General features: G+C 38.5%; 1 protein-coding gene across 1 annotated transcript in view; it reads right to left on the reverse strand.

Moving 5' to 3' along the window:
• Nucleotides 1-16,160, reverse strand: part of LOC129737902 (protein similar-like) — a 69,376-nt gene that overhangs the window by 25,003 nt on the left and 28,213 nt on the right. Inside the window, exon 4 of the mRNA XM_055729069.1 lies at nt 4,205-4,872. Within this exon, the coding sequence (XP_055585044.1) occupies nt 4,205-4,872 (668 nt within the window). The remainder of the gene's footprint in view (nt 1-4,204; nt 4,873-16,160) is intronic.

Genomic DNA, 16,160 nt, shown 5'->3' on the forward strand with positions numbered 1-16,160 from the left:
ACATGTGTTGTGGGGTGGGGGTCTCTGCGCGTAGATACATGAACGGACACATCTTCAGATGTCAGGCTCACATAAAAGAACAAAAGCATTCCACTTGGACTTCGGGACTTGGCAGCATCGAAAAGACATTACGCCCTAGGAGGGTGTGTGGAAATTCACTCTCCTATGTATGACACGTGGTCAGAATTATTTTCACTGTGAATGGAAAAAGGATTTTCCAAACAGATGGTTTGAAAAAACATTGATTTGTTAACAAATAGACAAAATTCGCTTGGCATTTATTGTGGTTGTGGAGCTTGAAAGTATGGGATCGATTCCATCTGCACAAAATTTAACCCTAAACCCGGATCTGGGCTCGAACACTTCCACAACTTCATGAACATCGCGTAAGCGGACAAAAACATTGATTGATGTATTAAGTTCCAAATAACAGATTTGTACAGCTTTCAGGGAGTAGACTGCAGCTCACTAAAAAGAAACATTTTCCAACCAATTTTAGGTTGAGGCTAACGAAAAGCGGGAGAACTTCTATTGGGAAGGGATATGGTTTGAATAATTAATCATTCGTTGGAACCATATCAACAGGTGTCTACTGTCGACATCATTTTTCACCAGAACAACTGCTCGCTTATCGTTTTTGTGTGATCGAATATTATGGCACATAACAGACTATACTTGAACAAGTCGATTTAGTCAGGTGGCCTCCGGACTGGGTATGGAACAGCAGGAGTAATTTCAATCGAGTGAATGGAAATGGTTAAAAATAGATTACAGAATGCCTAACCCACATATGTCAATTAAAAGTGGATTGCGCTCTCATGCAGAAAAACCCGTCATTCGGGTTCAACCCATCTCAAAGTGCAGCTTCTATCCACAAACCAGGTAAGTCGGAAGAAATTGTTAATCGAACCACTCCTCACAAAATGTTCCATCAAATTAAGCAAAACGAAGGTTGACAGTGGTGTAGCAATTTACTTTACGACCAACCCTACCTGAAAAGTTTCGCTGCGACTGGGGTCAACAAAGTTTCCCCCCAATCATCCTAAGTAATAATTTCCACGAGGGGTTTACCCTGGTTTTTTACGCAAGGCTCGAATTGAACCGAGTTTATTGGGCTGCACCGGACAGAATCAAAACTTCGTTCACACCGAGTCAAGGGTTCTAATCGATTGAACCAAAAATTTCTCGAAAAGTACCTATTTAGAGTTTCTCCACTTACAGTTCTACCCAATTTGTTGTTGCCAAGGAAGACGGAAGCAAGGAAAAGCTGTCCGATCGAAAATCACCTCCCCACCTCCCACCTACTCGGACTGATTTGTTCAATTTTGTTGGTCCTTGTCTCGGCCATCAGAAGCTAGAGGAAAGCACGCGAGAAAATGGAGGCCTAATCACACTTAATACCACAAGGACTTGGTACTCTCTCTTCTTTCCACTTATACGGTATCAGGACCAAATTAACCGACTCGCTTCTCGGTTGGACTTTTCCACATCCTAACATACCTTCCTACCGATATTCATACGTTTTTCGAAAGTACTCAACGAGTGGATTTTATTAGGAATTAATACCGGTGTAAGCTTGTTGATATGGTCTATTTCTGTACCCATCTACTGTTTTTTGCATGCTTCAAAACAAGCGGTGGACGACTCGACTGTTAATTAAATTCGATCCGAATCCGAGGACGTTGGTTTGAAGTTTCAAGTTATAACGTTTATAAGCCTTTGAAAATTTATAATAGCAATTGATTCTGAAAATGTAGGCTCGTGAATTTCGGAGAAAATTCCGGATAATTTAATAACTGATTTTGAAAAAATAGGCTTTTAATTTGGTGTTCCATTTTGTCCACGAGTCTTAAATTTAGAGGTATGGAATTGAAAAAAAAAACACTTCATTTGTTCGATTAAAGTCGTTTGAACATCTTTGTATCATTTGAGACTTATATGAACGATTCAGTTGGCGGTCAGTTATCGAAAAATTTATCCGCTACAACTGTGTTCGATGTTTATTCTTGAGCTCGAACTCACGAACATTGGCTCGGGAAGCATTGGCTTGCCAACTGAGCTATATCACAAGCCATATGGCATTATGCGGTTTATTATGGAAAATTAAAAAGTTCGTACCAAGAAAGCAGCTGTCTTGGATGTACCAAGCATTTGTGCAGTCTAAACTGCAATATCAAGTCTTCATTTGGGGTGCGGCAGCAGATATACACCTGAAAAAACTACAAGCTGCTCAAAATCGTTGCTTAAAAGCTATATTTAATAGGCCCAGAACGTACTCTTCACGACTCCTGTACTCAGAAGCTCCGCACTCGACGCTACCAATAAAAGCTCTACGGGAATTGCAGGCGATCCTGATCATCCATTCACACCTACACGATCAGCAAGCTCATCACAATGTTGTATATGAACAACCAAGCCATTCATACACCCTCCGTAACCAAGCTAGCCTCTCAATTAGTAGACCAAGCTCTGAAATGTCACGGAAGGCTTTTCCTTATTACGGCAAACTACTTTATAACAATCTTCCTAGTGTTCTTAGAAATGAAACGAACACAAACAGGTTCAAATCAATGCAAAAGCAGCACATCAGAACTAAACTAGAAAGTTACTTCTATCCATAATAGTTCATATGTTGAAAGAAACCCGATGATCCGTAATCCTTGAGACACCGCCAATACGCTTCCTTCAAAGAGATTTATCTCGCTGGAAGCAATGTGGAAATTATACTTCCCATCATTTTCTTTTGAAGAATCTTGAACGACACTGGGAAAGTTGCATTCAAACGATTTACACTCTCGTTTTAATTCTTTTCTTTTCCGCCAACTGCCACCACCCTCCGCCGCCCACCGCCAACTCACCGCCAATCACCACCACCCACGACCACCCACCGCCACCCACCACAACTCAACGCCACACACCGCCATCAATCGCCGCCACCACTAACTGCCTCGCACACCACCGAAATACCAATACCGAGTGTTCTAAATACGCAAAAGAAAATCAACTAAATGTCAAGTGTTCCTTTCCCAAGTGTTTGTTGAGAAAAAAAAATTACGGGATCGATATATTATTGTAAAACATGAATAAAAAAAAAAAACAGAAATAAAAAATGATGAGGAGGTTTTGCGCCCACTGGAGAAGGACTTCGGAAAGAAAGTACACTCCCGCGGGCTTTTCCCTGCTCATAAAAAAAAAAAAAAAATTAAACAAATGTGTTTTTAACAGTATGAAAAAAGGATTCGAATGCAACTCAAATTTTGAAATATGGTTCCTTCCACCCTGAGATGATCGGGTTTTGATTTTAAGTTCAGTTTTTGAAAACTGTACCAACTTTAAGCTAAATTTAAGTCATATAAACTCAATATTAACATTTTGTCAAATACGTACAAAGAAGGTTTTGCTCACGATCTCTTGAATGAGATCAAAAGAATTCTAATATGTAAAAAGATGGCTGAGATATGGCTGATCAAAATTTTTATGTTTTTGAGGGGGTGATCACATTTCTAAGTGTGTGAAAAACCATTAACTTTGCATATTCGTTCAATTTTGTATTTCATCCCATCTCTTTTAAACTTGATAGGGTAGATAAGGGCATAAAGAGCACCCGGGGCATAATAAGCACTTCACTTTTCTACAAAAGTACGTATTTTCCTAAATATATTTTCATGAGGATTAATTCCGTACTTCCTACAGTATTAATTTTTCAGCAAAAAAAGAAATCTCCTTATCATTTTTACAGAAATATTTTAGAAAAACCAACTCTGTTCTCAAATCAATTTAAAACACGTTTTCCCTTTAACTTGTCGACTCGGGGCAAACAGAGCACAATTATACGGGGCACGATGAGCGTTTTCTGCCGTAGCATCTAGCAGCGAATTCAACGCGATGTAATCAAATGAATGATAGAGCTACAGCTTGCCTAGTTTACATCTGATGATTTGGCCCATTGGTTAGATGTCGGAGAGGTAATCAGTAGGCTCGAGATCGATTCCTGTTCGAGGTGATTTTTTTTCATTTACCAATCATGATGGTTTTTCGTATAATCCTTTTTCAACTTTTATCAGAGCATTGTTGTTTACATAAAGAATGCTATAGTGTTAGTGAGTCCGAGATTTTTCAGTTTCTCGCAAAATTGCTGAAATTCGAGCAATTGACAATAACTGCTGACTGACGTTTGGGAAAAAAATAGAGCGTTAAAACTTACCTTGGACAGTCCGGGCGACAGTAAATGCGGCGAATGGCTGATCTCACTGATTTCATCGCGATAATTGATGAACGGGTCATTGTTATTGCTGGTTGTCGAGGAGCCATTACCATTGCTTCCGATCGAGATTTGTGAACTGGCAGCGCTGCCACCGATCGTCGAACCGATTCCACTGGTCGTTAAGGATGAGGATGCAATCGAGGCGGAGGGAGAGGAGGAACAGGACGTATGTTGGTGTGAGGATTGGTGGTTGTGGCTGTGATGGTGATGCTGGTGGGAGTGACTTTGCGCTGCTGACGAAGATGTGGACGAGAGTAGGGAGTTCGGTGATGAGGAACAGGACGGGGACGAGGCAGTTGAGGAGCAGCTGATCGACCCCGACGAATTACTGCTGCTGTGATGATGACTGTTGCAGTGTGACGTTATGATACTTGTGTTGGTTGTGCCGCATCCACTGCTTATCGATAGAGGTGACGATACGCCCGTAAGTCGGCTTTCCGCACTGTCCAGGGAGTTCAGTTCGTCCTGCAGCAGCGAGGTGTAACTCTCGGTAATCATAAAATCGTCGAAGACATCGTTGAAGAACGGACCGGTTTCTTCCAACGGAATGCAAGCGTCACCTGCCGTCGGAGCCAGATGCGTTAGATCATCGGGCTCATCTTTTAGCACTGGAGATGAAATGGAGATAAAGATTGCGTTAGTTAAAATATCAAGTATTTAGGGGTACGACAACTAGGGTAACAAATGACAGAAATTTTGACAGAAACTTCAACCGATCATTAATTGATCAAATATTTAACCATTTCAACAAATATGTCAAAGCGTCGAATAACCAAAAGAGAGTGAAAAATTCATCCATCATCAAACCATCTCTACTTGACCCATTCGGAAAAAAATAATGATTCGGGTTGAATATGTTTCTTGCACATACTACTTTCTTAACCATCTTATAGAAAAAAACATTCTGCGAAAAAAAATCGCACATGTGGGTGGATTCTCAGCTCCAATTACTACGACCTATTCTGTTCTTAAAAAGGAGCAACCATAAAAGAGGGTATTCCATTATTCTCGCGCTCGCCATTCATCCATTTTATTGCTTTTCCCCCAAACAAAAAGGACGCGTGACTTGTTGTTTGTTAGAGTGAAATGTTTTTCATCTTATATGTACGTTGCTTAGGCAATGTCTCAAATGCAGAATGTGAATCAATAAAAATAATTGAGGATGAATCAGAGTATACGGAAGATAACTGTATTACCGTAGAAAATCTAAATCTAAGATCTGCCTGAATTCAAAATCTGAATTCGAAATCTGAATCTGAAATCTGAATCTGAAATCTGAATCTGAAATCTGAATCTGAAATCTGAATCTGAAATCTGAATCTGAAATCTGAATCTGAAATCTGAATCTGAAATCTGAATCTGAAATCTGAATCTGAAATCTGAATCTGAAATCTGAATCTGAAATCTGAATCTGAAATCTGAATCTGAAATCTGAATCTGAAATCTGAATCTGAAATCTGAATCTGAAATCTGAATCTGAAATCTGAATCTGAAATTTGAATCTGAATCTGAAATATGAATCTGAAATCTGAATCTGAAATCTGAAGCTGAAATCTGAATCTGAAATCGGAATCTGAAATCTGAATCTGAAATCTGAATCTGAAATCTGAATCTGAAATCTGAATCTGAAATCTGAATCTGAAATCTGAATCTGAAATCTGAATCTGAAATCTGAATCTGAAATCTGAATCTGAAATCTGAATCTGAAATCTGAATCTGAAATCTGAATCTGAAATCTGAATCTGAAATCTGAATCTGAAATCTGAATCTGAAATCTGAATCTGAAATCTGAATCTGAAATCTGAATCTGAAATCTGAATCTGAAATCTGAATCTGAAATCTGAATCTGAAATCTGAAATCTGAATCTGAAATCTGAATCTGAAATCTGAATCTGAAATCTGAATCTGAAATCTGAATCTGAAATCTGAATCTGAAATCTGAATCTGAAATCTGAATCTGAAATCTGAATCTGAAATCTGAATCTGAAATCTGAATCTGAAATCTGAATCTGAAATCTGAATCTGAAATCTGAATCTGAAATCTGAATCTGAAATCTGAATCTGAAATCTGAATCTGAAATCTGAATCTGAAATCTGAATCTGAAATCTGAATCTGAAATCTGAATCTGAAATCTGAATCTGAAATCTGAATCTGAAATTTGAATCTGAAATCTGAATCTGAAATCTGAATCTGAAATCTGAAATCTGAATCTGGAATCTGAATCTGAAATCTGAATCTGAAATCTAAATCTGAAATCTGAATCTGAAATCTGATCTGAAATCTGAATCTGAATCTGAATCTGAAATCTGAATCTGAAATCTGAACCTGAAATTTGAATCTGAAATCTGAATCTGAAATCTGAATCTGAAATCCGAAATCTGAATCTGAAATCCGTATCTGCAATCTAAATCTGAAATCTTATTTTCGAAATTTCCTTTCTGGAAGTAATCAGTTAATAATATTAAAAAAAACTTTATTTCTCAAGAAATGTGACAGCAAAGTTTTGGAAGTAAGGGGAATTCGAACGAGACAAACAAACAGAAGCAGTAGCAGCAGAACAACTGAGCTCAAATTGCTCGTATTGTTTTTATGCAGGAAGACTATCATCAGCATCATCATCATGATCATCGTCATCGTCGTCGGGATCCGTCTTCATAAGCAGCTATCAGCTCCAGCTCCCCGGAAACGGGGCTGGCTGGACAAGGGACGCTTCGTCGATATTATTAACTGGTTTGAGCTGTGCTGCTCCTCTGTCCATCATTGAATTTGTTCACAAACAAACAGGAGGAAAAAATCTTAACTGGCAGCAGCAGCAGTCGCAACGTAGGAGAGTGAGTGTTGGAAAAAGTAATACCCAAAGGGGAAATTCCAAAAAGAAAATGGCCTCTTGGCTTTCCTCCTTCTCCAGCTGCTGCTGATGGCAGAAGAAACGAGACGCGAGGCATCACCACGTGATGATGAAAGCTTAACGACTTTGTCACACGACTCACTCTCCAGAGGCGATGGGCAATTCTTTTTTCTACTTCCGGCGATGCGTTCCTGTCGTGTTTTGGCGATTTCTCCTCGTCTTATGAAGATTGTTTGAATCATCGTAAAACTGCCGGAATTTGAGTTGATAAAATTTAAGCCGGTTTTTATTGGTACGTTATTTGACGTGCTTGAACGGAGCTTTGGAAGAAATATTTTTTGGGTGTGCTTGCTATTAACATGCAAATTTAGTTCATTTGATTCGATTAAAAATTCATTTTAAAAGTTTATTCAAAGATAAACCTAATACAAACCCTAGCATTAAAAATTATGTTGATAATGAAGGAAAAAGTATGCCATAAAACTAGTTCAAGTCGAAAAGCATGAAAAACTCAATCGATCCGTGCCGGTAGTCAAAACATAATTTGATCCCCCTGGGGCGAGAGACCAAATGGCAATATTTACATTGTATGCATTGCCATTTACTATTTGTGTTGTAAACCAAGCTAGTGCGCCAGCAAGCCACAGTCAGCTACAAATTTCATCGCACTCAAAAAAATATCCGACCCAGAGGGTGTCATTTTTCTGACACCTCAACGAGACCTCACTTCTGGTATGTCCCCGATTCCCACAAATCCAGAATTCCACCACAGCGACCGGTGTCACCGGTGAATTGCAGAGAAGTTCCTCTCACCAAAAACTCGTGTGCCCCGTAGTTATGGTCTGTGAATTCAAGAGCACTTCTCATTGAAGTTTTGACGTTGGTTGTGTGGAATCATCATCATCGGTGATACCTACGACGAGTGTTCACGAATCGTTCATAATGGGACGGTATCAAGTTCTGTTTGAAAGCATCGGATAGATATACAAGTGCTACCTATATTTCCTATCTACTACTCCCTACCCTACTATAGTTAGTTACTGCAATTGGAGGCGCTTTTCCCCCAACAACTGGCCGCCACGTCTCTTCATTCCATCCCGGAACACTCGCTCCCCGAACTATTGTGTCAACAAACAACAACAAACTCGTGCTATAACTATGTAGTGTACATATCTATATGATAGGGACCGGCTTCGGTTCCGATAATGATGGTATTCTATTTTGCTCAATGGCTGAACGCTTCAGCCAGTAATATCTCTTTCCGTTTGTGATGAAAAAGATTGCCGTTTATGAGAGCTTTGGCCTAGCGAACTTTTTAAATGTGTTGGATGGAACTTCTGCAATGTGTTACGATACAATTTCTACACGAAACAGTCATAGGCGCTTCGATGTACGAAATTCAAACTGAGTACTGAAATTTGGATATAAGGAGTGTTCATTTTATAAAACTGACACCTAAATGTTACGATAAAAAGTTGAATTTTAACACAAATTTGATGAAACTGGTTTCATCGTGTATAAAAGTTTGTTGACAAAGCACTGACATATTTTTTTTTTGTGAGAAAGCGTAAAATGGAACGAATTGATAAAGAAACCCGTGTTTTCATAATTCAAAACTTCTGCTAAGATGGACTATCGTGTAAAAATATTGCAAATCTTGTGAAACGATCGAAGTCTGCGGTTTATCAAATCATTAGGAAGTTTGGAGAGCACAATACTCTTGAAGATTTGCCAGGATCCGAAACCAGAAGAGGCACAGTGAATCCACAAATGGCGAAGAAATGTGTTAAGCTTTTGTTGTCACATGAACACAACTCTGTTCGAAGAATTGCCAAGAAACTGAAAATTTCTGTTGGGACCGTCCAAAACATATAACGAAGGAGCGACATTAAGACCTACAGGAAGCAGAGACATCCTTAAAGGAGCGCGGAACTCAGAGACTGGATACGATTTTGTAGAAGCAAAGTAACCGTTGCATTTTGATGGACGATGAAATTTATTGCAAACTGGACACAGCTGCTCTTCCTGGGCCGCAGTTTTTCTACGCAATTATTGGTAAGGAGGTACCTCATGATAAGCGATCCATTGAAATCTGTGATATCACCACAAAATCGAAAAGTTTTCAAAAAAGTGCTTGTTTGGCAAGCTATCTGCTCTTGCGGAGAAAGAAGTTCGCCATATTTCACAACAGGTACCATAAATGGTGAAAATTATCGTAAGGAATGCATCGAAAAACGCCTAGTTCCTCTTTATCGTCATCATACAAGCCCACCATACAAGCGCAATCTTCAGGGGATGGTAGAGAAGCACAGTCCATCGACGAGTTCAAGTAAATGTGGACAAAAGCCAGCCGAAAACTGTAAAGGGGCTTATGAGGGGAGTTCGAGAAAAAGTGTACCAATTTTATCGTTGAAAACTTTTGGTTAAATTTCTCACTTTCTTCTTGTTCTGGGTTAGTTTTGCAATGTTTTTCAGAAAACTCTATGTAATTTGGTCAATAAATGAATAAGATATCGTCAAAACAAAGTGTCCGTTTTATAAAATGAACACTCCTTACTTTCATATTAACTAAGATCGATTTAATTCAGCTGTTCCATCATTTTCACATGGCTTTGTATTCACATTTCTGGTAGTAGAAACTAATGGTATACCTCGAAAAACGTCTAGGTGGTTTGAAAAAAAATTTTTTTTTTCATGAGATAAGTTTAGGTACCATCCTGTTCTTGTTTATTCTCAACAACATCAATGTTGGATTGAATAAATCCAAAGGAGCCATATTTGATGGACTAGGTCTCATTCATTTTAGTAAAAAAAAAATCGGTTCAATTTTCCTGTACCAGTACTTACTATGTAAAATAGACTATCATAAATCGGCATTTCATGTAAACAGGCCATTCAGCACTTAGTTCTTTCAGAAATGGGACAGCTACGAATGCGTGTATCTTACAAACCATTCGTTGGATCGAAATACTTTCTGTGAAGGAAATGAAGGTAATCTTTTGATAATTCATGAACAAATTCGAAAAAAAAATATCGTTTTTTGTAAGTTTTTTTTTACTTTATTCTTGGTACCACCTATCGGCAGGCGCACACTTTTTCAGTCATGATTTTGATCAGTTTTTCAAACTTATACTTTGTATAATCTGTATTTTAGGTGGCTGCCTCCTCCTCCTTCAATTTCAGCTACTTTTCTGTCCAATACTTCTCTTTTAAAAGAAACTGAGGGCGATTTAGTAGATACAGCTGTTTCGAAACTAACAAAACTTGATTATGTATGAGCCCCTTTAAGGCGTTTTTAATGGAATTTCTGCTGGCAAAATCTGACAATAACGAAGTAAAATCATCATGAGAGTGAACTTAAAGTATAATCGTTTAGTATAGATCGTAAGTTGCGAAGGGTACATGCAAGATTACGTATACTCTTTTTAGGCTTAAAAAGCAGCGAAAACCAAAATCACGGAGCGGAACCTTGGCAAATAATTTTCTATCTTCTATCTATATAAAAAGCAATTTCCGTATGTTTGTTTGTTTGTTCGTTTGTGTGTTTGTCTTCAATAGGCTCAGCCGCCTTAAGACCTAGAGAGCTGAAATTTGGGTGCTCATTCTGATCAGGAAAGATGAGATTTTCGGATGACCCCTTTTCGAAAGCCGTCCATACAACACAAGTACTGTTTAAGCGATATTTTCGTTATTTTGAAATGAATGGGAATGAAATTCAGCAAACAGGGGTTTTCAAGGACACGCAATCGATTTCGGTCTCAAATTTAGTGTGAGAAGTCGGCAAAAGGGGTCGTCCATACAAAACAAATACTGTTTTAGTGATATAAACGATGTTGTTCATTGGAATGAGATGGAAATTTGCACAAAGGAGTTTTGAGGGACGAACAATCGATTTTATATAGCAGATTTTGTGTAAAGGACCGGCAAAAGGGGTCGTCCATACAACACAAATACTGTTTTAGTGATATTGACGATATTGCTCATTGGATTCAGATGAAAATTAGCAAAAAGGAGTTTTGAGGGACGAGCAATCGATTTTACGGTCGTCCATACAACACAACAACTATTCTAGTGATATTGACGATATTTTACATTGGATTGAAACGAAAATTTGCACAAAGGCGTTTTGAGAGGCGAGCTATCGATTGTTCATTGGAATGAGATGGAAGTTTGCACAAAGGAGTTTTGAGGGACGAACAATCGATTTCCGGTATCAATTTTTTTGTAAGCTACCGGAAAAGGGGTCGTCTATACAACACAAATACTGTTTTAGTGATATTGAAGATATTGTACATTAAGTTGAAATGCAAATTTGTACACGGGAGTTATGAGGAACGAGCAATCGATTTTACGTATCAGATTTTGTGTAAGGGACGATTTCGTTGATATTGACGATATTGTGTATTGGATTGAGATGAAAATTTGCACACTGGAGTTTTGAGAGACAGGCAATTAATTTAAGGTACAAAATTTCATTAAAGGGGTCGTCAATTTAACCTGTTCACTAATTAGTGGTATTGACGATTTTGTACATTGGATTGGAATGAAAGTTTGTGTATGTGGGCTTGAAGACATGAGCAAATATATCGATGCCACGAAACAAAACGTCATTTTGATGAATCAGCCACCGTTTTCACGACATTTTAGTGGATATGAAATGCGTGCAAATTTAAGAACGGGCTTGGGAAACAAAGAGTAACGTCGTTTATGGTGATGGGTTTTCAATTTTTAATTAGGATAATCTTACAGCAAAGGATTTTTTCTAAGTTTAAGGAATATCACATTTTTATAGTTCCTGGCGAAACAAAGTTCGTACGGGATCAGCTAGAATTTTATACAAAACAACCAGCAAATACATACTATAATATGCTATGAACCTTGCCACGAGCAGACATGGTATAGATAGATTGCAAATGCCGGAATTTGTTTGATATAGGGTTTTTCATACGCTCTGTCGTTCATCAGAAATCATCTATCACATAGCCTCGGTACCGGCTGTACAGCTTACGAGCTCTGGAAGAAGCAAAAATTTGTTGTTTGAAGTTAGGTTTGAATCACTCAAAACTAGGCAACACTTTCAGCTTATCGAAAATTTGTTGTTTGAAGTTAGGTTTGAATCACTCAAAACTAGGCAACACTTTCAGCTTATCGGAGAACTTTTTCAGCGATCTACATTTAGTCTTTCACCTATTCAATAATAAAAATGTTGGTATGTGACAGTGATTTTTTTTTTGAATTTCTCACAGTGTTTCCAGATATGTTTAAGATTATTTCTAGTAAATTGTTGATGTTTTGACGTAGAATTACGTCTTACGGCAACACTATAGGGGTGCAAATTGAAAATCGTGAACGATTCAAGCGTCACGAAAAAATCCTCTTTAACAGACATCTCTTCCGAAGAACATTTCGGATTGGCTGTGTGTTTGTACACCAATACCCACAAACCACAAGCACACATTTGTACTTGGGAAGTTATAAATATAACTGCCAAAAACTTCACATTGGCAGGTATGTTGAAATTTTCCAGAGTTGCACAGCTCCCCAGTCGAGGAAACGAAAAAGGCATCTACGCATTTCCCGGTCTACAGCACGTATCGTCTTTGATTGGAGCTGTCACGGCGAGAAACCGCTGCTGATTCTAAGCAACAAAAAACAGTCATTCTCAGTACTACTACCAGTCCTGTGAAAGAGTAAACAATGAAAACTGCCCTGAAATATTCCCCAACGCAAATTTTCGTCTAGATACGACAATTAATGTCGATAGATATACCTAAATAGAACAGTGTTTGATTTGTATGACTTCGGAGGAGTTGTCTTCAAGTAAAAGTTTTAGAAAGGAATTTGCTATCTCAAGAAATAGCAATTGAGATCCAATTCGATTTGGTTTCATGCCGGAGTATCGAGAAGAGAACCGTTTGTGCATTCCCCCTTGTTTCTTTTCAAGTCCAAAGAATTTATATGTAGAAGACTCTTTTAAAGAATAACAATGTTCCCGAGAGAGCCCACTTGATTTCAGGAAGCTTAAATGTTGAAATGCTGATTTCCACATAAGAAGCTGTCAAAAACCATAAACTCTATTTCGCTCCACGAACGAACATAAATCATCGCTTACTTTGACCGCACGAGACAACGCCTAACGAACAAATGGAACTCTCGCGTCGCAGCTACTGGCTTTTTATAACTTTCCGACTTGTCGAACACGATGGGTTTTTTACCAATCGAGTTGGGCAAGTTGAAAAGTTATAAAAAGCCAGCAGCTGCGGCGCGTGAGTTTCATTTGTTCGTTAGGCGTTGTCTCATGCGGTCGCAGTAGCTACAATCGAGTTTTTATGTTGTAAACACAGATTTCTTAGATATGTAGGTAGATTAGTTTCTTTCATTTTACCCTATCCTACCGTCTCATGTTTAACTTTCGGATTTGACCAAGTCAAACTAAAATGCGAAAACATGCCAAAACAATTTGAACTATGAGAAGATGACACGGCATGACAGAATGACAACATGTCAAATGTGAGAACAAAAGGTTTTTTTTAGGAATAAAAAATGACGACGGGGAAGATAACGAAAAAAAAATCATAGAAAGGTTATTACGGAATCAAAATGTTTGGGTGGTCAGTTTAATGATAAATGACACAAATAGGAAATAAATTTGTAATTCTACGATCACGGTAGTGTACTATACAACCTCTTAATTTTTTTTTCCTAAATCGGCACATGTCGCCGAGAATCAAGCTTTAAACCATTTTCGTCAAAATTTTAAAGCTGAACTCAGTTGCGACATCTTTTGTAAAACATATTGAAGGATACCGAGACGAAAAACGTGTCGGCAACATTCGCTCCATTTCTCATTTCCGGTTTTCAAGTAAAGGAGGAAAAAAAAAACGGACAGTTTACTGCTGCTGTCAGATTCGGTACCAGAAATTGCTTATAAATCCACGCACAATTGAGCTCAAAGTAGTGTGGATCGAATTATTTCGTCTGCCATTTTTGGGGTATACTTTCCAGTCCTAGCTTTAGTGCCAAACGACATCCAAGTGGATTGTTGTTATCCGTCATCTCGAGGCGGGGATGGAACCAAATCATGATGACCAAGTCCGACTTTGTAGTGGAGATCGTCCTCATTTTACGCCAAAAGATTGGACCTTTACTACAAACAGGTATATAACACCAGAGAAGCAAACGAATTGAAAGCACTAGTTTACATTCTTGCTTGGTGCTATCGAAATCAGCACTTGCTTCCAACAGAGGATAGAAGTGAGCACAAGTTGTGGAAAAATGAAATTTATACAAAAATAAAATTTAGCAAAATTAAATTCTCTTCGCAGATTACAAAAAGTTTTGAAAATCAAGAGTACTTGAAGCATGGTTTTCTCATAGTGATGGTAGGTACTGGTTGTTTCGAACAACTGGCCCAGCTTAGCTAAAGTCAAACCGGATATCCTGAACCCCCGAAAGAAAGCGGAAACTAAATCACAAATGAAATAAAATCCCATGCCCGACGACGACAACGGCGGCGGCTACGACGACGACGACAGTGAGTGAGATAAGATTTTTCCACTGCTGTCCACAACGCACTCAACATAAGTATTTTGGGAAAGCACCGGCACGGAGGGAAAATTGAGGGGCTGGTGTTAGGTTTATTTGAGGCTGAAACCGAAACCTCGGTTGATTGCCACGTTTGTGTTTTGTTGAAGAACATTCTCTTGGGTTTGGGTTGGTTGAAGGAATAAATTTAGCTCCGAAAAATGGGTAGCGCCCTTTCTTTTTTCCGCTGGCCACATAGATGGAGTATCGAAAGATTTTCTGGGTAGAAAACCAGTAAATCTGGGGCAACTTCTGAGACAGTTTTCCCCTTCTCTCGTCGAGGAGTTGCGATTACGCCGGAAAGCAATATGGTTTTATCAGTTGGATGGGTAGTTGGGGAAAAAGCTCAGTTTGTTCCTAAGGGGAGCACGGGCGTATTCCCTTTCTTCTAATCTCTATCGCTATCTCTAGCTCTATGGTCCCTATCGTAAGCCAGCTACATGCAACGTTTTCTTAGGATTTTCTTTCGCCAGCCAAGCAACGTCTACGGAAAGTTGTCGGAATCGAATTGAAAGCGTGATTGCAAAATTTTGTATTCCGAATGGTGTTTCTAGCATTTGGCATTGAATTTCGTTCAGTTGGATTGTGCGAGGAACTAGAACGATTTAAGAAAAAAACCGGAGAGGTGTTTCCAATTTGTTGATTTTCCTCTGATAAAAACTCAAACAATCGTTTCTGGGTTTAGTTTTATTTTTTCGGTTTGAAATCGGACCAGGAGGTTAGGATGAGCTGATGAGATGTGATTTGAATTCAATTTCGAGCGAAAATTTATTTATGGTAATCTGGTAAGACAAAAACTTTTGACCTCCTCACGTGCTTATGAAAGAATGATAAAAGGATCGGTGGAAATTTTTCCATCATTAGATTCGAAAAATTATTATGATAGAACATTTCTTAGCTATGTCTGATTTTTCTTCCCTTGAAGTTCAATCATACGAATCTAAGCAATGCCACACGTTCCCTGATTGCGTCGACGGCAGTTAGAATAACCAGTCAGTGACGGCGATATGGTGCCGAACTGTCTACGATAACACATCAAGACGCCGATAATTTTGGGTAGACGGCAGCAGTTTGTATTATGTTGTGCTGTCGAGTATATATTTGCTTTGCTTAAGGCAACAATCCCTTCGTCGCTGCTGAAAGCGATATAGACCAACATATGTCAATCAACACTAAAAAACTACAACAATAAGTTTAGACAACAAGAAACATTGAAGGAAGATATTTAAAAAGAAAAAAAAAATCAGAAATCAAACATTACAAATTTGTGTTCAATAGCAAAATTTATATTAATTTGGATTATGAACTAAGAGTTCAGAAATTGGAACGAAAAATTCAAGCTCAGTACCCAGAACTCGAAATCAAGGTCGCAGAGTTCGCAAATAACTTATAGTAAAAATCTTAGAGCTCAAAACCAGCACTCCAGCATTCAAGAATTAAAAGAACTCCGAATTCGGTATTCG

Source organism: Uranotaenia lowii, chromosome 1, assembly GCF_029784155.1.
Source record: "Uranotaenia lowii strain MFRU-FL chromosome 1, ASM2978415v1, whole genome shotgun sequence".
In the NCBI taxonomy this organism is placed as follows: Eukaryota; Metazoa; Arthropoda; class Insecta; order Diptera; family Culicidae; genus Uranotaenia; species Uranotaenia lowii.